The sequence below is a fragment of the Lycorma delicatula genome, chromosome 3 (assembly GCF_047948215.1).
Source record: "Lycorma delicatula isolate Av1 chromosome 3, ASM4794821v1, whole genome shotgun sequence".
In the NCBI taxonomy this organism is placed as follows: domain Eukaryota; kingdom Metazoa; phylum Arthropoda; class Insecta; order Hemiptera; family Fulgoridae; genus Lycorma; species Lycorma delicatula.
In genome coordinates, this window is record NC_134457.1 from 98642534 (window position 1) to 98668862 (window position 26329).

Below are 26329 nucleotides of genomic sequence, written 5' to 3' on the forward strand. Positions count from 1 at the left end.
CTCAGCCTTTAATCCTGAAGCCTTGGGTTCGAATCCCTGTCAGGTATGTCATTTTTCAAATGCCACAAAATTTCCGTTTCATATTCCCATGCACAAGTTTTGACCTTATATCATGAACTAATCATTAAAAAAACATTGCATCCTAATAATGAAATTATTTGTTAAAACTATTTTCTATGACTTTATGTATAAATTCTGTTAAATGCTTTCGTAGAAATCACTACTTCTTCAGAACAGATTTTTATTTTTAATAGATTACCTATTAAAAACTACAGAATTATATATTTCTTACCATAGTTACTAAAATAAATAAATAAAGATTAGAAAAATCTATTTAAAAAAAGAGGGAATGAAAATAATTACTACATCAAGAAGATGTATTAATTTCAAGATAAGGATCATTCCGGAGAAAACTTTGAATTATGGATATTGCCCTCTCAATGTCAATTAACTAAACCCATCATATCAGAGACTGGTATTATGGGGGATAGTTAACTGGGCCAAAACTTTCTGGTAGACGTTTCTAATAATTTTTTGAAGAATCTTTCTGAGGTTATTGACATTTCTGACATTAATAAGTGCGAGAACCTTCCCAAAGATTGGACTGGTCAATTTATTTTTTTGGTGTACTCAATAACTAGAATATTACGGGTGAAATACCTTGGAGAGACCACTTTCTTGTTTAATAATAGTCATAATAATAATAATAGTAATCGTACAATCGAATCTCGGATTTATTATTAAAAGATGTGAACTGTGTTTTACAAATCCTGTGATATTATATTTATTTAAAAATAATAATAATAATCTGATTAACATGTATCCCTGTTTATCAAATGTTTATAACGGTTTATGTATCGTTCTTTTACACAATATTTAATTTGTTTTCTAGCAAAGATTTTCTTCGTCATTTCTCTTACGACATTACTTTATGAAAACTGCTTTAATTTTTAATCTTATACAATGTGAATACTTTCAAGTGTTTTAATGAAATAATATTTTTGATATTATCTTATTATTGTGGAGGAGAGAGATATTTAATACAACAGAAAGGAAACAACTTGAAACCACAAGATTTAGATGGATTTTGAATGTGTGAAGGATGTGCACGTGTAGTAATGACGGGTCGGTAGCTGTTAGATTGAATTGAATGTTGAGATCTAGTCAATTAGATAGGTTTGTAGGAAGGATAAGAGAAGGAAAGGGTAAAAGGGTTCCAATAAGCCACAAGGAGTCCGTTTCCAATTAATCGTGCAATTGTTATAAAATAATTCCGTGCGCTGGTCTAATTGTTATAAAATAATTCCGTACCCGGACTGTGGCTATTGTTTCCAGGCACTCCAGTGAGCATTTCACTCTACACCCTACACTCTACAATATTCTACGTTCTCAAAACATCAGACTGCTTTCTCCCTTTAACTACCCTTTACCCTCCGACCATACAATTCCTTTCTCGCACCAGATATCACTTGCGTCGTCCTCAATAATTTCACTATTCAGAAGAGTTAACGATTCTAAAACGCCGACTGCTTCCTCCCTCTTCTTTACCCTATTTATTCCTTCTTCAACTCGAAATAAATTACTTCTTCTACCTCTATTTAAAATAAATGAAATGTCATTTACTTTTAATTTTTCAAACAATAATTTTAATTATAAATATCTTCGTGCAGAAATACTGAATGCTATTATCAACACTCCGAGTTTAACTACGGTCTTATGGTAAAAGGGTATTATCTGTTGAAAGTGTACGCGCTATTTTCAACCAATACCTTTCATTTTTATTTTCCGTTTAAATAAAGAAATTAGGTCGTCGTTTTTTTAAAAAAAAAAATAGTTTTTCTTTACATTTCGGTTTACTTTATACTAAAATTCTGTTTTAACAGATGGTTTTGTCTAGACTATTATTTTTATTTTTGCTTGCACCCGATGAAGCTATGCTTAAATATTAATTGCATAGCCATTTTTATTTAAATTTTAATTGGAATATATCATAAAAATAGGTAATCAGCCTTTGTACTGTTAATTATCTCACTATAACTTGTATTTATGTGATTTACGAGTAATACTTCAAATATATATTTCAACAAATTTCACAAAAATATTTCTTCAAATTATAACGTGCACGCATATGCCAAAAAAATTACTTAACTCTACTTTATTTATCTACTTATTTTTACACAAGATTACCTTAAAAAATATTCAAAATTGGTCCAAAGGTCAGCGAAAAAATTGAAATAGTTAGTTAATTAAAAATAGAATAATCTTATTATTACTTATTATTATTATTATTTAACATTTTCACAGTTTTTTGTCGGTGACGTTCTCTAAACTCGGAGTAATTTATACCAACGAGATTAGGCTTGCTATAGTTGACTAAGTGCCTTCCGGGCAACATGGCAGTTGTCAATGATTCACGTTCCTTTGCATTAGCGCGTGGATCTTCCACTGGATCTTCAGTTTTTCAAGACTGTTGTGCAAAGTAGATGGTATTATTTCCTCTGCAGATATAATTATTAGGATTATATAAGCCTCTTTTTGATTCCACATTTCCGTAACTTCAAAAGCAAGATCTGAATATTTCTGCAGCTTCTCATTGTATTTAATGTTGAGGTTGTTACTTGATGGGATAGCCACCTCTATTAGGTAAGTTACTTTTTCCATTTTGTCAATTACTACTATATCTGCAGTTGATGGTTTTGCTGTTACTATTCCTTAGTTCCAGAGAATTTTTATATTGTTCTCCAAAAAGGAGACTTTCGTAAGTAGAGTAGGGCTTATTTTGAAACTAACTTGTATCTGTCGCAGAGTTCTGTGTACGATTTTCGCTACGTTGTTGTGCCTCCTGGCGTACTCCGTCGGAGCTAGAATCCTACAGCCAGTGATTATATGTTCTATTGTTTCATGGTGTAGCATATATAGCCTTAATTTGTTGTGATACTTTATTTAAATAGATTTCCTAAAACTTCTTGTTACTACTACTTGATCCTGTATGCTACATATAAACCCCTCCGTATCGGAATGTTATTTTCCTTGCACAAGTCAAGAATTTGAAGCTACTTTGTCGACTTCTTCTTGGTCTAGGTCATTCGTTCTCAAAGTGGTCGATAACGCCCCCTTGTGGGCGCCGGGAGCCTTCAGGGGGGGACGGTAAAAGGCCCACAGAATATTGGGGATGTTCAGGCGGTCTAGGAAGGCGATGGCTGATTAAAAAAAAGGGTAAAAATTATGCATGGCTACCAAGAATTGTTGCTGCAAAAGCCAATCCTGCAACTGTACCCTGGATTATGGTCGATTGTTCAGCGATTTCTGATAGCATTCTCATCTTCGTATTTGTCTGAACGTGGATTTAGTGCTGTAGCAACGTTGCTAACGAAAAAGAGAAATCGGCTTGCGTGTTACCGAATGCGCCGATTTACGGCTGTTTTTAAGTAAATTCGAGCCTGACATTAACAAACTCGTTACAGTACATCAGAATCATCCTTCGCATTAATGTAACTGAAAGCTTTGTTTTAATTATTCTATTATTATATTAAATATTCTATCACTATTGTTGTTATATAACTACATAGATACAACTGTAATTTTTTTGAAAGCAATTTTAATAAAAATACTTTCAAATATGATTAAATATGCGTTTTAATTGCTCTCATTTAAAATGTAAGTTTCAACTCAGAAACAGGATATGCCACATTTAAAAACAATAATTACAAGTGTTGTTTTTAAGAGCGCATCTTAAAAACAGCAATTGCAATTATAATTTTTAACAGATGGTAAGTTTAAAAATTTTGGGGTGCTAAAAAATATTTGATTGTTAATGTGAGCGGTGGACGAAAAAGTTTGAGAATCAATGGTCTAGGTGGTGCCTATCATTGTTTTATGAAGAAAAACAATCACATAAATAAAAAAATATATTATTAATATATATTTCGCATATTTATATATATATGTGTGTGTGTGTGTGTGTGTGGGGGGGGGTGTGTGTGTGTGTGTGTGGGTGTGTGTGTGTGGTGTGTGTGATTTATGGATATATAATAATATACACCTGTCCATCACGAGACATGTACTGACGAATCGGGATTTTCCGCTACTGATCGGTACAGTCCGGTGCTAAGTGCTAAGCTAAGGGGGACGGACACTCATACAAATGACCTTTAGTAGGGTAGGATATAAATTAATTGAATTTAATTTATTAGTAATTTAATAACTGCAATATACAATATTATTCTCTTATTTTAGTAGTATTGAAGATTTTTTAAATTTAATTTTTAAAAACTATTGTTGTTAAGAATTTTCTTTGGCGTACATTTATTTGCAAAACTTTACGAACACAAAAAATTGCAATAATTAGAAAGGATATTATTTTTAGGTAAAACATTATGATAAAGTAATAAATTCGTTCTTAATTTGATAACGCAAGGTTGATGTAGGCATTTTTAAACATTTATCTTTAAAAATGTATTATGCAGTCCAACAGTTTAAACTATTATACTATTGAAAGATGATTTAAAAAAGTTAAATAGTGACCCCACCTCTAAATATATTATTTTTGTAAAAACGTTTGCTTTATAACTGTTTTGGCTCAACAATTTGATACTTTTAATTATTTTCCTGTGTTATTAGGGTGGAAGCATTATTTTTTTTCATTTTTAATCATCACAGGAATGATAGGATTTCACTCCACTCTTAATTATAGGAATTTTATGAATACCTATTATATATTAACCTGTATAAACATTGTAATTAATTTCTCAAAGTTGGATGTTGTCAAGGTGAAAATACTTTTGACTGTAAGTAGTTAAAATGGTTGTAGAGTACAATGTAAATATAATCAAAAAGAAAAAACATAAATTTAAATTTTATCTCTTACAAATGGGAAAAATTTTAAGTCTATGTCGTGAAAGCTCAGGAAAACTTATGAAATTGTAATTTACTAATTTTGAAAAAATCATGGGAAAGTCACATCCTATTTTTAATTTTACGTTACGTAATTTCATAAAACACGATTCCCAGATAAATCTATGTAGAAGGATGATATCTTTAAAAATCATTTTTTTTTTTTTTTAGATATTTAACAATATTTCTATGAACTGTGAAACAGTCTGTACCTGAAATGATAAAATTAGACCAAGTTTTTTTTTAATAATGCGTTGATGTAACTGTAAAAACAAATCTTAGTTGAAGTGAAGCAGACTATTAGGAATGAACGAGAAGCTAAAATCAGTTGTATATATATTAAATTTGATGCACCTTGTTACTTATAAGCAGCCGTATACATTACTTGATTGAAAGCAACATGCAGTGATTAAAATATAAGCAAAACTATGAATTACATAACAAAAGGTAGTAAAAGTAAATAGAACAATGAAATAACAAATCCAAATATAATCAATTAACTCCTAAACAAAATAATGAGATGAAACACAATAACACTTGTGGGAAGAAGTTCCATTAAAAATATATAGCAGTATCTGCTAGGTCCGACACATAAAGTCGTTTCAGTCGTCTAATGTCATCGCTGTTGTCCAGCAAGTTCACAGCCAGATGGTTGGTTGTTTAGCTTTAATTTGTATTTTGAATCGAGTTGTTGAACCTCCTCGTGAAATTATGGTAATACCAGATAGTCATGGATCTCGCTGTTCCTCGTAATTGACGGTGCCTCCGTTACGTTCCTGATTAATTTGTTCTGTAACCGCTGAATAACATCAACGTTCCTTCTACATGTGGTTCCCCAGAGTTGGGTACCGTAGGTCCATAGCGGCGGCTTCAGAAGTACTTTGTACAGCAACTGTTTGTTAGCTAATGTTAACTGTGACCTTCTGCCTAGCAACCAGTACATCTCTTTAAATTTAATGTTAATCTGTTTTCTTTTTTCTTTCACATGAATTTTCCATTTCAGACGACGATTCAGATGTAAACCTAGATACCGTATGTGATCGGCATGCGGGATGAAACCATATAGGTGAACTCGTGGACAGTCCTCTCTCCTCATTGCAAACGTCACATGACTTTATTTCACCGGATTAACTTTTATCTTCCATTTAATCAGCCACTGGTTCACTAGATTAAACCACATTTTATTCTTCTACCGGCTTATGCCTGGCTGTCATTTTTAATTTTTCATGCCATGCAAATCGTTCTATTATTCTTAGTTTATCTTTTTATAAAATGAATCTTATACTTGTTCTCTCCATTATCGTATGTATGTGGGTATCTTTTATAATTAATTTACATTTAGATTATACTTTAGTCAATATATTTATCCTTTTATTTATTTATTTTAGTCGAGGGTCTAGTTGGATTATCATCGATAGCTATTATTGTCATGTCGTCATCAAACGATGCAATATTGCCGTCAGCACTAAGCCCTGACGAACAGCCGAGTAAGTATCAAAGATTGTAGATAACTCCTCCTTGTATTTAATCTGAGAGAAGCGTCCGTTCAAGTAACTTCGCGACATTAAGTAAAAAGGACGAGATAGATTTGTTTTTAATTTGTATAGCAGACCAGCGAGCCAGATCTTATCGAAAACTTACTGAATATCTAGAAAAGCAACTGAACAGAACTTTTTCTTCTACAAGCAGTTGTGACAAAACGAATGATCCTGTATGTCTGTTCAATGGCGGAGTGAACCAGCGGATACCGAACTTGTGGTCAGAAATAACTTGTACCTTCTCTAATACAGGCCACAACCTCTGAAGGAATGGCCTTTCGAATACCTTAGAAATAAAGGTAGTTAAGCTTATTGGCCTGTACGATGACACATCACCCAATGACTTGCCCGGCTTAGGTACTATCTCTACTTGAGACACCTTCAACTATGACAGGTAACACGTCGTTTGTAGGATACCATTAAACGGTTGAGTCATATAGATTACGTTATTAGATGGAAGTATAACGAGCATTTTGTTGGTTAACAACTCAAAGCTAGGGGCTTTCTTTCCTTTTCAGTCACTTCCAGCACTTCCCAAGATGAAAAAGGCTTAATTGTAAGGCTCATCGGAATCGGACTCTATAAGAAGCCCATAATTTCCTCTTCAAGAGCGCTGTAAATGTTAAGTGACTGAAAGACCTATCGCATATGACTTGCAAAAAGATCGACCTTCTCATTGTCACTTCTAGCCCAAGACGCATCTTACTTATTTAGTGGAGGAAACTGAGGCAATGACCGATGAAATTTCCTCAAGGCCTTCCACATAGTGTAGTTTCTCTCTCTTTGGAGATGAAAAAACTGAGGTAATTTTTAATTGCGTCCTCCTTGAAAAATTTTAGAACTCGTTTTAACCTCCGAGCAGCGCTGTTTAAAGGTTTCTTACCCACTGGTCTCCTGTGACATTGACATCTCCTTCTGAGCCGTATCTTGGTTGAAATGAGATTCATTACATCTTGTGGATGTCCACTTAACCTTGCTCTCCGTTCTTGTTCCCAGGCTTTGAGTCCCAGGTTGCTTCCTGTAACACCGAGGTCAGGTATCCGATATATAGTCTATATCAGCCAAACATTTCAACTCAGTGGGTACGACCAGTTCATCCTAGATCCACCTACTGTAAGTCTTCTAATCTGTCATGTTTTCGTGTAGAATAGGAGAGGTATTTTTCTTTCTAATACCACCGAGCTTATAGTTAGTGGGATAGGCAAATGATCAGACGTTAAATCTTAGCTAATATCTACAGAATGTACACAGACGATATACCGGATCTTACATAAAAATCCAGTAGGCCCGGAACCTTAATCAGATCCGACGTCCAGTATGTCGGCGTAATCTGGAGATCACATGTTCATGATGCATATACATGATGCAACCCTTTAAACTTAGACCCCTAGTTGTTTTAAGTCGTGAACTCCAATGATTAGCACTCCAGTTGTAGTTTAAAAACTGTTACAAGTGAGATATTATTTGATCTCCAGCATGATATATTTTAAATTTAGGATTTATATACTTTAATAATTACAGGTGTATGAATGCAGCCATACATATTTTAATATTTTTCTCTTTACTATTAATATCAGATAATCGGTATTACAATTTTTATCGACATTTATACGAGTGATAAAATACATAACTATATATCTGTACCATCTATATCAATATAAAAATATTTTGAACTTGTTTTAAAATTATTTTAATTCTTGTTTTCAATTAAATTTTATTCTTTGAGAATTAAAGATATTTTAATCAAAAGTTACAAGATTTATAACACACAGTTTTTATTTTTTCAAGGAAAAAGATTATACCTTAAATGAATGCAGCTGAATATTACACTGTTTTTTGTTTCGTTTCTTTGTTTAGGCGGGTTTAAGTGTCAACCTCTTGCAGTAACATGAAACTTACACTCTTGTAGAATGTAATAAACTGTAGAGGATGTCAAGAGCAAAAAAGTCACTAGTATCGTGTTCTTTTTTTATTAGGTGAGTTACGGTGTATCTTTCGATTCGCTGTAATGTTGAATCGAATTTTCTTCTGTTTAGTAGTTACATTTCTATTTATATTTTTATACTTTTTACTAAAATTTTATATATTTAGTTTTATCATTCTTAATTAACTGTTATTTTTTTCTTTGTATTCGTGGATATTAATTTTAAAAATATTGCAGAACTAAATTAATAATTATATAAATGATATTTATATAAACATTTTACTGCTTGAATTTTAACTCCCAGAAAATAAATTAATTTTTTTTTATTATTTCTTATAAACTCAATAAAATATTGAATAATTTTATTTGATGGAGATCAATTCATTCAAAAATTATATAAATTCATAATTTATTTACATTTTGCAATACATTTTTTTTTTTTTTTGTCTTCAGTCATTTGACTGGTTTGATGCAGCTCTCCAATATTCCCTATCTAGTGCTAGTCGTTTCATTTCAGTATACCCTCTACATCCTACATCCCTAACAATTTGTTTTACATATTCCAAACGTGGCCTGCCTACACAATTTTTCCCTTCTACCTGTCCTTCCAATATTAAAGCGACTATTCCAGGATGCCTTAGTATGTGGCCTATAAGTCTGTCTCTTCTTTTAACTATATTTTCCCAAATGCTTCTTTCTTCATCTATTTGCCGCAATACCTCTTCATTTGTCCCTTTATCCACCCATCTGATTTTTAACATTCTCCTATAGCACCACATTTCAAAAGCTTCTAATCTTTTCTTCTCGGATACTCCGATTGTCCAAGTTTCACTTCCATATAAAGCGACACTCCAAACATACACTTTCAAAAATCTTTTCCTCACATTTAAATTAATTTTTGATGTAAAAAAATTATATTTCTTACTGAAGGCTCGTTTAGCTTGTGCTATTCGGCATTTTATATCGCTCCTGCTTCATCCATCTTTAGTAATTCTACTTCCCAAATAACAAAATTCTTCTACCTCCATAATCTTTTCTCCTCCTATTTTCACATTCAGTGGTCCATCTTTGTTATTTCTACTACATTTCATTACTTTTGTTTTGTTCTTGTTTATTTTCATGTGATAGTTCTTGCGTAGGACTTCATCTATGCCGTTCATTGTTTCTTCTAAATCCTTTTTACTCTCAGCTAGAATTACTATATCATCAGCAAATTGTAGCATCTTTATCTTTTCACCTTGTACTGTTACTCCGAATCTAAATTGTTCTTTAACATCATTAACTGCTAGTTCCATGTAAAGATTAAAAAGTAACGGAGATAGGGAACATCCTTGTCGGACTCCCTTTCTTATTACGGCTTCTTTCTTATGTTCTTCAATTGTTACTGTTGCTGTTTGGTTCCTGTACATGTTAGCAATTGTTCTTCTATCTCTGTATTTGAACCCTAATTTTTTTTAAATGCTGAACATTTTACTCCAGTCTACGTTATCGAATGCCTTTTCTAGGTCTATAAACGCCAAGTATGTTGGTTTGTTTTTCTTTAATCTTCCTTCTACTATTAATCTGAGGCCTAAAATTGCTTCCCTTGTCCCTATACTTTTCCTGAAACCAAATTGGTCTTCTCCTAACACTTCCATCACTCTCCTCTCAATTCTTCTGTATAGAATTCTAGTTAAGATTTTTGATGCATGATATAAGAAAAAATTTAGAGATGGTGATTTTATAAAAACTTATTCGTAAGTTTTTGATAAATACATCAACATATTTTATGAAGTTTTCTAGAAATATAAGATTGGTAAATTGTTTTCCAAGAAAAAACATAAAATTTGATTTATATTTCATTATTGGTTTTACATATATAGAAGATAAATAATACTGTTTGTCTATGTGTTGGTGCATATTTATCTGTGTAATTGATATAAGACAAACGTTTAAAACTAACTTAATAACTAAATAATAAAATAACATTCTAGAATGCAATTTAAAAGTTAAATTAAAAGTTACAAGAATTAGTCAAATTTATTTAGTTATTTCTACAAAATCACTATTAATTATCTATCATTTATTATTATTTCTCATTCGAAAATCAAATTAACGTAAATTTTCTTCTATCTTCCTTATTAAAAAATACAGTTTTTTTCTATTTTATATTAATAATACTTTTAATAATTTTTTTGTTTTTTGGTCATCACTCAGGGGACTAGTTGATTCATTTTTTTCTATCCATTGTTCTGATTCTTAACCTCAATTTATCTCTTTCACAATACATCTTCAACTATTTTTATTATTACGAAATAATATTCTAATTTTTTCTTCCTTTTCTTAAAATATTTTACGAAGTAAAAGAAAACGAATAATAAAAATATACTCTTTAAACTCTTGCCAGTCACTTAACCCTTATAATTATGTTAAGCAGGTTTTATATACGTCAGAATTTCAATTACCCTGGAATAAAATCTTGTGAATAATATTTGTTTTACAAAAGGAAACACTATTAGTTCAACAAATTTGTTCGTTAACTAAATGAATTATTCAAATCCTGAAAAAAAGATTAATTATTGTTCGGAGTTTAACCAGCTAGTTCAGAAATTTTCTAAATCCCTCGCTCTAATAAATGAAATAAATTTTTATTTAAACTATTTTTTTTTAAAAAGTAGTAAATTTATTTTAGTGCTTTCTCTTTATATACACTTCACTAAGAGTCATCTAATTATTTTGTCCTTTCACACATACACACACACACACACACACACACACACACACAGAGAGAGAGAGAGAGAGAGACAGACAGAGTAATTGGATTTAATTCATAAATGTTATGTTTGCATCTACATACACTAATCAAATTGTATTTGATTGACTAATTTTTATGTGTTTGATTTGTATTTTTTATATGGACCTTTACTCTTATTCTCTCGTACTCAAACATATTATCAGACTTGAAATTAAAATGAAGTTCGTAATTTACTAACCAGTGGTTTTTTAAGGTTGATAACATATGAGAATCGGTCACATCCTATCTGATAGAACCAGCGAAGAACATAACTAAGTATCAAAAGTTTGATAGTAGATTTCTTCTACGCAAATGGTAATAATAATATAAGTAAAATAATAATAATAATACCAATACAACATAATATAACATAAAATATAATAAAGTACCTTAAATGTCAGCAATCCTAGTTGCGAATAATAAATTAAACATGTACATTCCAACTGAAAAAGATAAACAAAATTATGTGTAAGTAATTTAAACACTTTAAAAACTATTTGATTATTTAAATCAGTTATTGAATTAGGTGTTGACAAAAACCTACATTTCAGTATTTATAAAATCTATTTTTTTTTATAACACTATTCATTTATACATAACATTAAAATAATAAAGCCAGAAACTTCCGTATTTGTTGAAATGTACTCGTTGACAATACCGCTCAGTACGAGTCACTCGAGTTCTGGATGTTAAATCGCCACAAAATCAGCTAATGATTAGAATTATTGAATTACCAATAAGAAAAGTAGTGAATTTCGTTCATTACCGTTAAAAAGTAAGCTATACTACTTAAAAAATAAATTATAAATAAAGTCTGAAATTTTTTTTTTTACAACGCAAGTAAAATTGCTTGTATAAAAATTAAATTTACAACATTTAAAAAATTATAGTTCATTAAATATTTAACTACAGTAAATTCTACTTTGTTAATTTTAGCAAATAACATTAATTCTGCTGCGTTTATCTACTGTAATTTAATGAAATTTTTGAATAAGCCAATTACGCTTCGTTAATTTGAGTATATCTTCACTCAGTTTGGTAAATAAGATATAAAACCCCTGCCTTGTACAATCTCGAAAATAAAGACTTCGTTGTTTTATAGATTATTATCATAGATCCACAGAATAAAAAAATTCATATTTAAACAGTATCAGATGTTTCGTAAATAATGCTATATTCTTAGGCGTATAAGCTAGGAAAATTCTCACCTGATAAAGATATAGCACAAGTATGACCAAATATCTCTGATATTTGTTTGTGGCGATCGAGTAAAGAAAGCAAGTTTAGCCATTTTCTGAAAAATTGAGAAAATTAAAAATGGCACTTTTTAAAATATTTTTAAATGCTTTAAAATGTTTCACCCCGACGGACATAGGGGAAGAAGTTGATTCCACTTAAAGGATTCTTCCCCTTGTTTTTGATGTAAAGAAGTGGGCTGCTGAATTTATACGTGATCATACATCCAGTGAAGATGATGAACGTTTAGGAAGCCGATATTACAAACATCTCAGTAGACTGTTTCCACTATATTCTACACAAGCTTTTGTATACAAAAAGCTTTTTGTCCATCGTAGTGAAATAATATCCTAGTTCTATAACATTTTTTCTAGTTTTATGACAGTAGTTTCCTGACCTTCTAAGTAAGTAGCTTACTAAGTAAGCTTAGTTCCTATGCTTGGTATCTGGATGTCAATATAAACGACCGTTCCTTTTATTCTACCTAGTGATTTTTGGTACGAGTTTCTTACATACTTAATCAGAATTATTTAAAATTTCGTCTACGGTTTCCTCATCCAATTACCATGTTTACCGCGTTAGTCGTTTCAAAAGATTTCATTTATTTTCTGAATTTTTCATTCGTATTTTTATAATTGGTTAACTTATCATCTTCTTATCTATTTACTGCATCTACATCATTCTAATGCTTAGGTGTGGTCGTTCCAAGGAATTCATTGATTTTTTAAATGTTTTCATCCATATTTTTTAAGGATTAGATGTCCAATGAGAGTCAACGTCAATCTGTTTTCAACCCTCAAAAAATACTTTTTTACCTTTTAAAAATAAGCAAACATTATTGACAATCATGGGCATTAATTTATTTTAAAATTTACAAATATTATTTTTAAAATTTTTATGTTTAGTAACTTCATATTGTTACGCTAATCACTTTAGAATTAAGTAAAATTTCGAGCGTAGTATGGAAATTAGACTTTCGAAAATTGTAACACAAATTAACTGCATAAGCTCTGCAAATGAAACAAGTTATATGAGATGAATCATACTGTAAGAAACCTCCCCGTTCCATCAACGACTATAATGGATGCAATAATGCACATTCAGCATTGTAAGTTAACAAAATTTCCATAAATTTGCAATTTCATATAATCCTTATTTCTTAGTACAGAATTTTTTTAGAGAAATGTGCATTATATTAAATTAAACCACAACCTTTATTAAATAAGACAATTAACCACTAATTAATAAAAGCGTATTTTGATACGTCGTACTCGTAATTTATATACGTTATACTAAACTACTTTTTCACAGGTTTTTATAACAAAAATTAATTTTATATACATAAAATTTTATTACCAACATTTATGATTAAATTAATAATAGTACATATTACAATATAATAATCATTTATCAATATTTAATTTATAATTTATTTTACAATATATTTTATATATACATACATGTATTCCAATATTAATCTTTAATCTTTGTTTTTTCTTTAAAATAGTTCGTATATTCTATAAAATAAATGATAAATTTGAAAATACTTTCAGTTTTAGGCTTATTAATATTTATTTCACAAGATTCGTATTTTTTACTTTCTTATTCATCTCTATAAATATTTCATTGGATTTTTTTGCGTAATAATTATATTTTTGTTAAATTTTATTTATTTATTTTTTTACAAAAATTGACTTAATCTAAATTTAAATGCATTATACTTACTCGTATACAAAATCATTGACGGTTCTAAAAAAAAAAACAAATCTGTAAGTGAAATATTTTATTCTGTAGGCTAGTTATTTATTTATTTCGATTAAAAAATAACAGTATACTATAAATTTAAGAAATATTATTTAATTGTAAGTATCGTTGCATAAATATCAATGTCATAAAATGATAATAATAATCTTTAATTAAATAGTATTTATCATGAATTAATTTTAAAATATACTGTAAAATTTAAATTGTGTTGACGTAATCCTTAAGTACATCATAACCCGTGTTCCGTTGAAAAAATGTCAACATACTACGTGCTATAGATGTTTATGGAAAGAATATTGCTATTAGCGATTCTTAAATATATTGACAAATATGCAGAGATAACTTATAACCTTCATAGCAATAAACACGTAATATCATTTTAATTTTAAAGCTCAATTTTTTTGTGAAAAAAATCAAATAATTTTATTTTTGCATTAACTATTTTACTCCGTATAATGGTAATACCTAAACGTTTGAAAATGTTTCACCTAAAATCAATATAATTTTATTATTTTATAGCATGCATTTCGATTATTATGTATTAATTATGCATCTTAATATTTATGTAATAAAAGAAAACAGATAAATATTTTTTGTGATTAAATTAAAGAGTTTTCTTTTTTAATTTTTTTTTTACACTAAGCTTTTACGTGTACGAATAACGAATCGTCTTATATATTTTTAACGAGCTTTTACTAGTTCTAAACACTGAGACTTCAAAAAGTTATTTAATTTTAAATGATTATTCTGAAGTAATTTAAAACACAATAGTAAAAATGAACCCATTATTTCATTATAATTTATGTTTTTTATTAATTCACTTAACGAAGATTTTCATCTAAATAATAATAAATAACAGCCTACATAATAATTATTTACTTTAAACATTTTTCACAGATTCAAAATATTAATATACGCATACAAAGTATAATGTTTTAATTTTTTTTTTCTAAAATAAAACAAATAAAAAATTCCATATTATATTTTATTATTTAAAATTTAGAAATGACTAAATAACCAATCTGTTTGGAAAAATACTGCAGCATTTTCTTTTATTTTAATTCGTAAAAATAAATTAATATTAAAAAAAAATGTTAAATTAAGATAAACTTATGTTTGTAATTTTATAAGTACTGTAAGCCTAAATTATCATAAATCGATATATAGATGCAGTAAATTCTAGATTAAGTTATATTTGTAGGAATATTTTTTCAGTTCTGTTAAGCTTATTAATTATTAGACTAAATTCTTAATGATTTAATTAAAATTGATGCAACTCTTTTTGAATGATATTTTTGAAATTTCATCAATATTTATCTTTATAACCGAGATAAAAATAAACTATTGAACATTATTTTTGTTTTCGTTTTTTTTTAACATTATTTCTACTTAGTATTCAATTACTTAATAAAATTTTTCGATATACTCGTATAGTTAAATTGTGTAATAAACAAGTGAAAAGTTTTTTCAAAATTATCCTTCTTTATTTGTGACATAATGAGGTAAATTTTCTTATAACATTTTTTATCCTACTGCTTCAAATGATTATAATAATAATTGCAAATAATATTTAAAATCATCCATTTTACCTTTACTTATAGACTTCATTAATAAGTATTGCAAATGAATGAATTTCTTGAATTTTCCACGGGTTGATTGATTAAAATTTGTTTTATTTTTTTGTTTGATATATTGATTTACCACAGAAACGTAAAGAAATTTTTTTACGTGAGAGTATGGGAAAATGGAATTCATTAGCGTATGAAAAATGCCATGCTTGACTGGAATTCGAAACCCGGGACCTCCGGATGAAAGGTCGACACGCTACTACTCCGCCACGGGATCAGCAGGTTTATTAATATTAATAAACTAATGGATTTTTTTATCAATCACTGTCCAAGTCTACACGATTCATAAAGAATTAAAAATTTGCTTGTACTACAAAACGTTTGTCTTGGTACGCAATAGAAATGTGCGATAAGGTTTGATACGAATTTTTTTTTTTTGAGATTAAACTGATTTTATACTAACTTATATTTAAAACCTTATCAAAATTGATTAACTTAAGTTATAAAGAAAAATCCTAAACGTAATCAATTACCAATGGAACTACTATGATCTTATTAATTGGCTGGTCGATTTCTAATTAGACTGACAAGCCTTAAGTTTAAATACAAAGTCAATTATGTATACCATACTTTACGGCAGTTTCAACAGAATTTAGGTACATGGTGAATTATGCATAAATAAAAGCTCAATTTCCATGCAATAAAATTTTGTTGAACAACAATAAAAACTATAGCTTAGTAATAAAAACTATAATACTAATAATAAATTTAAATGATAAATAAAACTGTACTTCAGCTCGCATTACGAAACACACAACTGCAAGTCCATACTTTTCTTATATGGTAATGAAAACAATCGTTTTTACTGTTTTTCTCAGACAATATGATTCGGTCGGGAGGTTTTTGAAAGTTTGATTTATCACTAAACAAGAGGTTTACTTTTTACTATGGATTTATTCTGTTGATGCCATCCGTCTAATACCAAAAAAATGAAAATATATCTTTCTATAATGTATAATCCTAGAATTAGTAGGATTTAGCCCTAATCAGACATAAAAACTGGATAAGTTGACCTACATTTTAGAAGTACATCTATAATCCTCAAGAATGAAGTATCACCGACTTAACATTATTTTTGTTTTCATTTTTTTTTGAACATTATTTCTACTTAGTATTCAATTACTTAATAAAATTGTTCGATATACTCGTTTAGTTAAATTATGTAATAAACAAGTGAAAAGTTTTTTCAAAATTTCCCTTTTTGAAAAAACTCCAGAACTTCATTCATGGTTTCATGGTTTTTGTTTTTAATTACGTTTGTAAATAGGAAAAAGTAATAAATTACTAAATTTCAGGTCCCCGATTTAATAAAAGTACGCGTTAACAGTGAGATTTAATTTTTTAAATCTTTAAGTAAGTTGTACATTTATTTCAGGTTTTACAAATCTATTACAACTTATTAAGCAATTTTTAATATTTAATCATTTTTAATGTGTTTTAATTTTTCTTTCTTTAACTTTTTGCATCGCTTCAACTAATCATTATGTCATTTTTGTGTAAAATTATTATTTTTTTTAATTGAAAATCATTGTTAACTTCAAAATTAGCATTATTTAAATAAAATTTGTTGACTTAATAAAAATGTGTTATAAAATATTTAATTTGTTTTTTATAAAATTTTTCTGCAAAAGTGTACACCGTTAAAGAAGAGAATTAATATTATTGTTACTCGAAATATAATAAAACACCAAATTCGATAACGTAAGTAACACTAGTATATTTATCGCTAGATAACTTCAAATTTCATAATTTTTTTATCTGCTACAGAATTCCTCAATTTTAGCATAAATAAGATTATTTTTTTTTATTAATTCTGTACAAAATTCATTCGTTATACGAAAAATACTTAATTAAATTAATTAAAAATAAGTAAATTAATTTCATATTCCAGTTGATTTTTCGTGATTTCTGCAATTCAGAGAAAAAGGCTTACGTCGTCTACTTTTTTTATAAATATAATGATTAATCATTCATTTAATTTTTATCACAACTAATAAAATTATTTTTATTTTTAAAACCAATGTTGAAAGGAACCAAGACTTAGATACTGATCAATAAAATGTATAAACTGTGAAAGCTTCAATTTTTTTTTTAATGATTTTTATTGAATTGTATTCTTAAATTTTTCGTTCACGGTCTATATTAATATTTTATTTCTACATACAATTTGAATACGTATAAAATAAAAATAATTAACTTTAAAATAAAGTACGGGGGTTACAACAGTGTTTAATTATATTTACATACAATGATATTTATATTATAATAATTTTTGCTTATTTATGAACCGCCGGTAGCTCACAGCTTATAAAATATATGGAATTACGTTTATAAATAGGAAGAAAAGTAATAAATTACTAAATGTCAGTGAATTATTTTTTAACTAATCAAAATGTTACGGACTTTAAAAAAATGAAAAAAAAAAGTAATTTATAAATTTTAGTTTAATCCTCTTTATTTATTTATGAAAGAACAAAAAAAAATATTCAAAATTATATTTAAAGCTAGAGAGTAAAAACCTAAATGAAAATTGATGTGTCAATTTGATTGTTTTCTCGTTTCAAAATATTTAATAACTCCTGCTGAGCACGAGCAACATGCGTTCTTAAAGAGCTAATTTCAATTGTAGTATGATATAGATATGTGGTAACTGATATTTGGTAACATTATACTGTGCTTTAATATCAATAATATTATATTACGGCAGTTTTTTTTATTTAACGTCGTTTATCTGTGAAATCAACCGTAATGCTTTCTTAATTTTATTAATTTGAAAATTTTCATGATTAAAAAAAAATAATTATAAAATTTTCAAATTTTTATTTATTTAACTATGCATAGAGGTATAAAAAATCCATTTTTTGTTATTTAGATTTCTACTTTTATTTTTCAAATAATTTCTATTTAATTTTTTTCGACTTGATCAATTATATTTACCAACTTTTACCAACTTAATTGATAAAAAGTATAGGAAGTTTTACTTCTTTTATAATAAATTCAGGTATTTAACATTATACTTTTGGTGATAATAACCATCGTCCGAAATTTTAATTATTATTATTTGCTCTCCAGCTCCTGTCTACAGTCTGCCTTAATGTTCACTGCTTCTTTTTCAAACAGATAATGAATATCAACAGTATTAGGCTACCAGTACTTTGTTTTTCAAGAATTACTTCAATATTACTTTGTTTTTCAAGAATTACTTTCATAATAAAAAACTCACTCGTAATTTTGTATTTTAGAAATAAAATTATCCTATAATTATTGAATATTGTATAAACATAGGATGATTATCGCCACGTTCGAATGTTAATTTATTTTTATAATTATTATTGATCAAAGAATAAAAAATGCCTAATTTCCTTTATTATTCTGTGTTTTACGTTCTTTCCTTAGAGATTCTTCTGGACTATTTTTCTTCATTGTTATAAGCATGATTTTTATTTTTATTAAATTTAAATATTTTATTAAAGAATAGAAAAATGCTACAGTAGTTTTACAAAAGGCATTTAAGTATCATTTATTAACTCATGGTTAATCTTTAAATCTATCATTATTTATTTTAATCAAAAAATAATAATTTGTATTACGTACAGCTTTATAATAAAATCAATAAAAAAAAAAATAATCACAACTTCATAGCCCTTTTAAAATCACAAATTTTTAAACATTTTTTTTTTTTATTTGTGATTCAGTAAAGTATTATTTAATCACATATTTTATTGTTTTGCTTTTTCCGTTCATGGTAATTTTAATATATATTTAAATCTATTAATATACACTGTACAATATTTTTTTTTATATATAAGTCTTTTTATAACATTTTAATAATTATTATATTACAATGATGTGTTTTTATCACATAGTTTTTTTTAATTTCGTACAATTTTAATTTATTTTTCACTTATTCACTTTCTGGCCATTCAAACATACACTTTTAATGATTTTTATTAAAATTCACATAAACACAAAATCAGCCTTTCCCACACTATTTTCTGTATTTTAATTCACTGTTTCCATTGTTCTTATTATTTTATTAATTTTCTCAAAATTTCAAACACAAAATAAAACAGTATATTATTTAATACTGTTGCCCTAAATTCATAACACTTTAAATCTATGTTCTTTAAGAATAAGCTAGACTTACATGAGGTACATTTAGGTTTTATTTCTATTCTATATTGTGTTATGGTATTTTTTAAAAATCATTTAAATGTTTGGGAACTGATATTTTCCAGTTTAAATATTATCACTCTTATTATAGTACCATTACTGAAGTGCCTTAACCACCAAATTATGTAGTTATACTCAAATACGAAATCTTTTCATGGAAATATAATCAAATAAAGAAATTTATTATAGAGTAAGAAAAACTTAGTCGTTCAATTTATTAATTTAAGTAAAAACTGAATAATTGATATCTGAAGAGCTTTTTTTTTCTTTTAATATGGACATATTAAAAAAAAATAGGTTTTCCAACAAAATTAGATTTTAAGCTTAGAAAATATTTCATTAATCCTGTGACTCGAAAATAGAATAATTTATTTATTTTTTATTATCAGTTAGCTATTCAAAATTATAAACTTGAAATATTTTATTATGACCGATTTGGTTTAACGGAGCCCAAATTTATAATTTTACCTCGTTGTCAATTGCAACCTAAATTCATACTTTATATATATATATATATATATATATATATATATATATATATATATATATATATATATTTACATTATATATATATACATTACTTATTCAGTGTAATATATATATATATATATATATATATATATATATATTTAAACTCCTAAAATCCTTGTACTATGTTTCTGATTTGAATTTTTACAATTTTTTTTAGAAATACATAAAAGATATTCTTAAAAATTGATATTAACGATTCAAATCCAAAACATTGATAATAATAATAATAAATCCTTAATAAGATAATTATGTTAAGAACCGTTAGCAAAAATTCAATCTAGTAGTTAAAAATGATGTTAAATTTAATAATCTTAGCCTAATGTTAAAACATTATAATCCTATCTCTGAAATACAATCATTTTATATTATACATTTTGTTTTAATATTCTCTTTTTTTATCATTTTTATTAACAGCCCTTCTTTTTCCGTTATTGTATCTTTTTCATGATGATTAATTATGGAAAAGTTTCATATATTAATTTATTATTGCATTGTTTCTTCTAGTAATTACTTTACTTAAATAAATAAATGAATATATATTTTTAAACGGTGCGATTTAATTTTAGTTATACATAGAAAATATTATTTCTTATTTTGACGTTATTATATTGTGATTTATTTATATTGTGTTATTTGTTTTAGTTATATATAAATATTATATATGTATAATTGAATGTTATTTTTAATTTTTTTTTTAATATATCACACAGTTGTAAATATCACTAAATTAATGTAAAATAAATATCCAAAGCAAATAAATATCCATTCTGTAAGTATATATAAATTATGATTCTTAAATACGAGTAAATAGCCTAAGATTGTCATTATAATTAAATACTTATTGTATTTATGAATATTCTTTTCTTAGGTTAAAGCTTGGGATAGAAAGTCAGGTCGAATATTAAGATTAAAAAAACATAGACTGACATATTTTTATCTGATTTTTAATAGAAATAAATTATATAGATGGATAAATTATAAAATTATAAGTTTTCTTATTACAAAAAGTTAATTTATTTACTCCTAAAATATAATAATATCTCTCACCTACAAAACCAAAAAGAAATCTGGTTCACGTAAAATAGCATAATATTTCGTCCTTCGATAAATAGATTTACTGTTGACATTTTAATTGGTTACTTAAATATTGAATTACTTTAAATATTTACCAAATTATTTAATGGATCCTTCAATTAATAAAATTAAATAAAAACTATTTTCTTTTATAAAAACGACATTGATAAGTTTTTAAATATTAATAATTGTTTAAAAAAAAACAGAATTTTCTTTTAATATTTTCATAATAATGTTTAGTATTTAGTAATTATTTTCAATTAATATCTAAAAATAGTTATTTTATTTTATACTTATTTTATTTGGTAGCATCTTAATGTATTTGTGTAGTATCTTAATATATTTGCAACATTATTGTTTAATACAATTTTTTTAATATATTTCTATGAAATTTTACTATTTCTCGTTTTTACTTATTAATTTTGTGATTCTGCTTTCTTTAAGGTTTTCCTACAATTTGCCTTGATTTTTACCGGTAAATAGTTAAAAATTTATTTTTCTCTAGCATATTTAACCATTCTTAATGTGATATACGCTTGCTGAATAAACTAGGTTTGACGTGCAAACTAGGTTTGTATGTTAATATTCGTATATTAACATACATGTTTATTTAACTTGTGATATAAGGAAATGTAGAAGGAAAAACTGAATTAGAATTCAGAAATTACTGAAGGATAAAGGATTGAAATTGATCATGCACGCTGTAGTAAATATGAATAGGTAAAATATTAACCAAAGAACATAAGGAAATGGTATATAGCATAGAGCTATCGATGATTAAGAAAAAAAATTTTCGATTAATTAAGTTGGAACAATTTATTCGATTATTAAAATTTGGCTTAACTTCTTTTTTTTCAAATTAGGATATTAACTCATCGGGTTGGTCTAGTGGTAAAACTCTTCATCGTAAATCAGCTGATTTCGAAATCGAGACTTCTGAGGTTTAAATTCTAATAAAGCTAGTGAATTTGAATAGTAGATCGTGAATACCGGTGTTCTTTGGTGGTTGGTTTTCAATTAATCACACGTCTCAGAAATGTTCGGCCTGAGTCTGTTCAAGATTAACGTTCACCTATAAATTCACACAGATATTGATGCGTCGCTAATGACATTATTTGTTGATGCGACTATAAATAAAAATATTTTTTTTTAAAGATTAGGATATTAATACAGTGTTACTGAAAAATAAAATGAACAAGTTAAGCTAGAAAAAAAGGATTTTGTCAAATCGGTAAAAAAAAAGGATTACTTATTAATAGTAAGTATATACGGTACAGTATTCAGTTTTATTTTTATAATTGTTATTATTTATTTGTTAGTTGCAGAGAGAGATATGCACTATATGAAACATATACGTACACACGTGCACGCACACATATACACATAAATAGAAATATCATGAATTAAGTCGTACAAATGAATATGCAAAATTAATGTTTAGATGTTTGTAACAGACCGTAAAAATACTCTTTCATAACAATAATCTACTTCAATAATTCTTTTTCATTGGCTATCTCACCCCCCTTCTTCCTGTTTACTGGTTGGTACATCTCCGCCTTCCTTTTAATATTACAGTATTATGTTCCCCCACTATATTCTAATTCATTAATATTCATTAATTTTTATTATTGCATGAACATCTGTTTACCACTTATAGTACAGATCCATCCCAGTAATAGAATATACTAATATACATATACTACATATATATATGTAGTCTAATGGTATTTATCCCCTGATAAAAAAATAATAAAAAGCTTTTGCAAATAGTTTTTATATTTCACATAAAAAATTCTAATTTTTAAAATTATCTTCTTTATTTCTTTAACACGTACAATTGTTGGGTCTTCATTTTTTTTACCAACCACAAGCTTAAAATCCATTAAATTTTTCCGTCTTTAATTTGTTTAATCACTTCAACGTCGTCAGGAAAATATGTATTCATTTAATTCGCTTATTTTAAATAATTTGTGTAGCATAATCAATTTAACTTATATTTAATCGTATTTAAAAAAAAAAAATAGTTTTGTTTTACATTCATCATTAATTTCATTAAATATTTTTTAAGGTACCCGAAACTTTGAAAAGATGTGCGGGTTGTTTTATTTATATTATAATTGTTTTGTTGTTTTTTTTGTACAAAGCATATTTTGAAGAAATAAATTTTATTTAGGTCTATCTATAACAAGTACATTTTTTTGTGTAAGTTCTTGTAGGGTTAAATATTCTTCATTAATTTAAATTACATATTTATCGAAGAAAGTATGAAATGTTTTTGGGGATATTATACTGGTAATTCCATTATCAGTTAACAGTTTTGTATTTTTATATTAATTTTTATTTTATTTTCTTTACTGTTTTAATAAAATATTTAATTTTTAAAATAGTATAAAGTAATTTTTTTTTTAAACTAATTTTCATTGGTTTTTTAGTGTTTTTTTTTTTTTTTTTTAATAAAGTAAAATCACTAATTTTCCTTTTGATTGGTTAATTTACTTTAATAAAAATAAAAAGGCAAATCCAAAAATTATACCTTATGAAGGTTTTTTATTAAATATAAGTAAACATTAATAATAAGGAATAAATTTTCATTCATGCAGTTAATGTAACATCGAAAAATATTCAACATTCATATTAAATTGATTGCTTAATCAGAAAAAATAATTCAAGTAGAAATAAAAATAAAAAAACATTTGTAATTAATTATTTTAGCCTATCAACAAAAAAAAATCTAAATTTACCCAATGAATTGTTTTATTTTTATAATTTTAGTTCAATTAGCTCATTCTTGGTCTGTTTATACTTCAACTCTGTTGTCAGACCCTTTTTAATTCACTTTATCATTTGGTTTTTGTTGTTTTTCTTTTTAAATGAACGAGGGTGGTACATAAATGTAAAAGATTGAACGGTAATGGTTTTCATTTTTTCTATTCAGTTTACTTGTTTAATATTTAATTGAAAACTGAAATGGATTTATTATAACGTATTTTTTAACAAAACAAAATTTACTACTTCAATAAATTAAAAAAAAAATGTATTTATGCAGTTATTTATATTATTTTTGTTGTACTGAATTTAATATAAATTTCAGAACTTTATTTTGTGTTCGAAATTATGATGCGTTTCTTTTATTTTTTTTTTAATTACTTAAAATTGTATGTTTGGCCAGAAGGGTAATATTGTGTTAGGTCACTCAGAATATGAAGTCTTATCTGAACCGGTGTTAGATCCCGGTGATGATGCTGTAGTTTTATCCGATGGTGTATATAAATGTAGCGGTAGACTGGCGTAATCAGGTGGACGAATAACTGTCGGTAGATAACCGGTGCCAGCGTATGGTGCTGAAAGAAAACGTCTAGATGAAGGGCTAAATCCTCTATGGTATGATGTACATGGAGGTCCCAGTGGTGAGAATGCCGAACGAGGCTCCTCTGTTTCGTTACAGACCTGATAAAGAAAAAAAAATTATTATTTTTATAAAGACTGTTATTCACTTAGTTATAACATTTTGTAATTTACACGACAATGTAAATTATAATTTTGAAATATATTTTTCATATTTATAAGATATTCAATTTAAAAACTTTCTGTATTCGTATAAGTCAGCCAGACAAGTAAAACGAGAAGAGTATTTTTTTTACAATTTTCTATCTCCTTTTCAAATAAATAAACTATAGTCTACGTAATCGTACTGTAGATTCAAACTTCCAGAATATGTTATAATAATGTATAACAACGAGAACACTAAACGCTTTCTTGTAAAAATAGGTTTATAGTGTTGTAAAAACAAAGCTGCTCCGAAGCCCGGTAGAATAATCTATTTTTTGATATCAGAATTTAATCATCATTCGCATAAAGATTTACTTAATACAGTTAATGAAATAAATTACACAGTTTTAAGTATATATAGATTTAAATAATATAATATATACTCAATATAAAAAATTTAACAGCTGCGGGGAAATATTATTGTTTGGAAACAGTTTTGTCGAGCTATAGTAGTATAAAAAACAGATGTTTTTTTTAATGCTACTAGTAAACTCAAAATTTTCTGATCTCGAACTTACGAACTATCTAATCGGTTCCATTTTATAATACAGTATTTTAAAAAAGATAATTATATATAATAAAAAAAATAATTGTTTGATTTTTATACAAAAATCATACAATTATTAAACACAGATACTAAACGAATTGGAACAATTAGAATTTGTATAAAATCACCATCATATGTAAATAAGTTAAATCTAAAATAACTCTTAATTTTCAATAAGAAATATTTCTATTCGTTATAAATTTATACTATAAAGTAAATTTAATAATTTATTAACATTCTTATCTTTATATGAATGTTAATTTTTATATGTTAATCATAAATCAGCTATAAATTTAATTATTTATTTAATTTATGTATTTTTTGGAATTAGATGTAGTATTTTTTTCCCCTCAGAACCCAGGTCAGCCCAAGCGAACCCCGAAGCCAACTCAGGGGCTCCTCAGTCCTCCCGGGGTCACGAAGCCTACACCAGGGCCACAGAGCTCACCATTCCCATCTACCCAGAGGACTCCACCCTCTGGACCTCCGCACGGTACGTTATCCTTATGGTTATGTGAGAATAATACTGATAAATAGCAATTACAGTATTCAGGTTTTATAGAAACCTGAAATAGAAACTAAAATACAAAATACAGAATGATAGTAACTACGGTAACTAAAGTACACACACTCTTGACGACGAAAATTTCATAGCTTATTTCTTTGCCATGATGGCAGAAATGTAATGAAATAAAAATC

At 27.0% G+C, this 26329-nt stretch overlaps 1 protein-coding gene across 1 annotated transcript in view; it reads right to left on the reverse strand.

Annotated features, from left to right (window-relative positions):
- Positions 1-24723: 24723 nt before the first annotated feature.
- The window catches only part of dmrt99B (doublesex-Mab related 99B), a 56940-nt gene continuing 55334 nt past the window's right edge, over positions 24724-26329 (reverse strand). The window contains exon 5 of the mRNA XM_075358925.1: positions 24724-24981. Within this exon, the coding sequence (XP_075215040.1) occupies positions 24724-24981 (258 nt within the window). The remainder of the gene's footprint in view (positions 24982-26329) is intronic.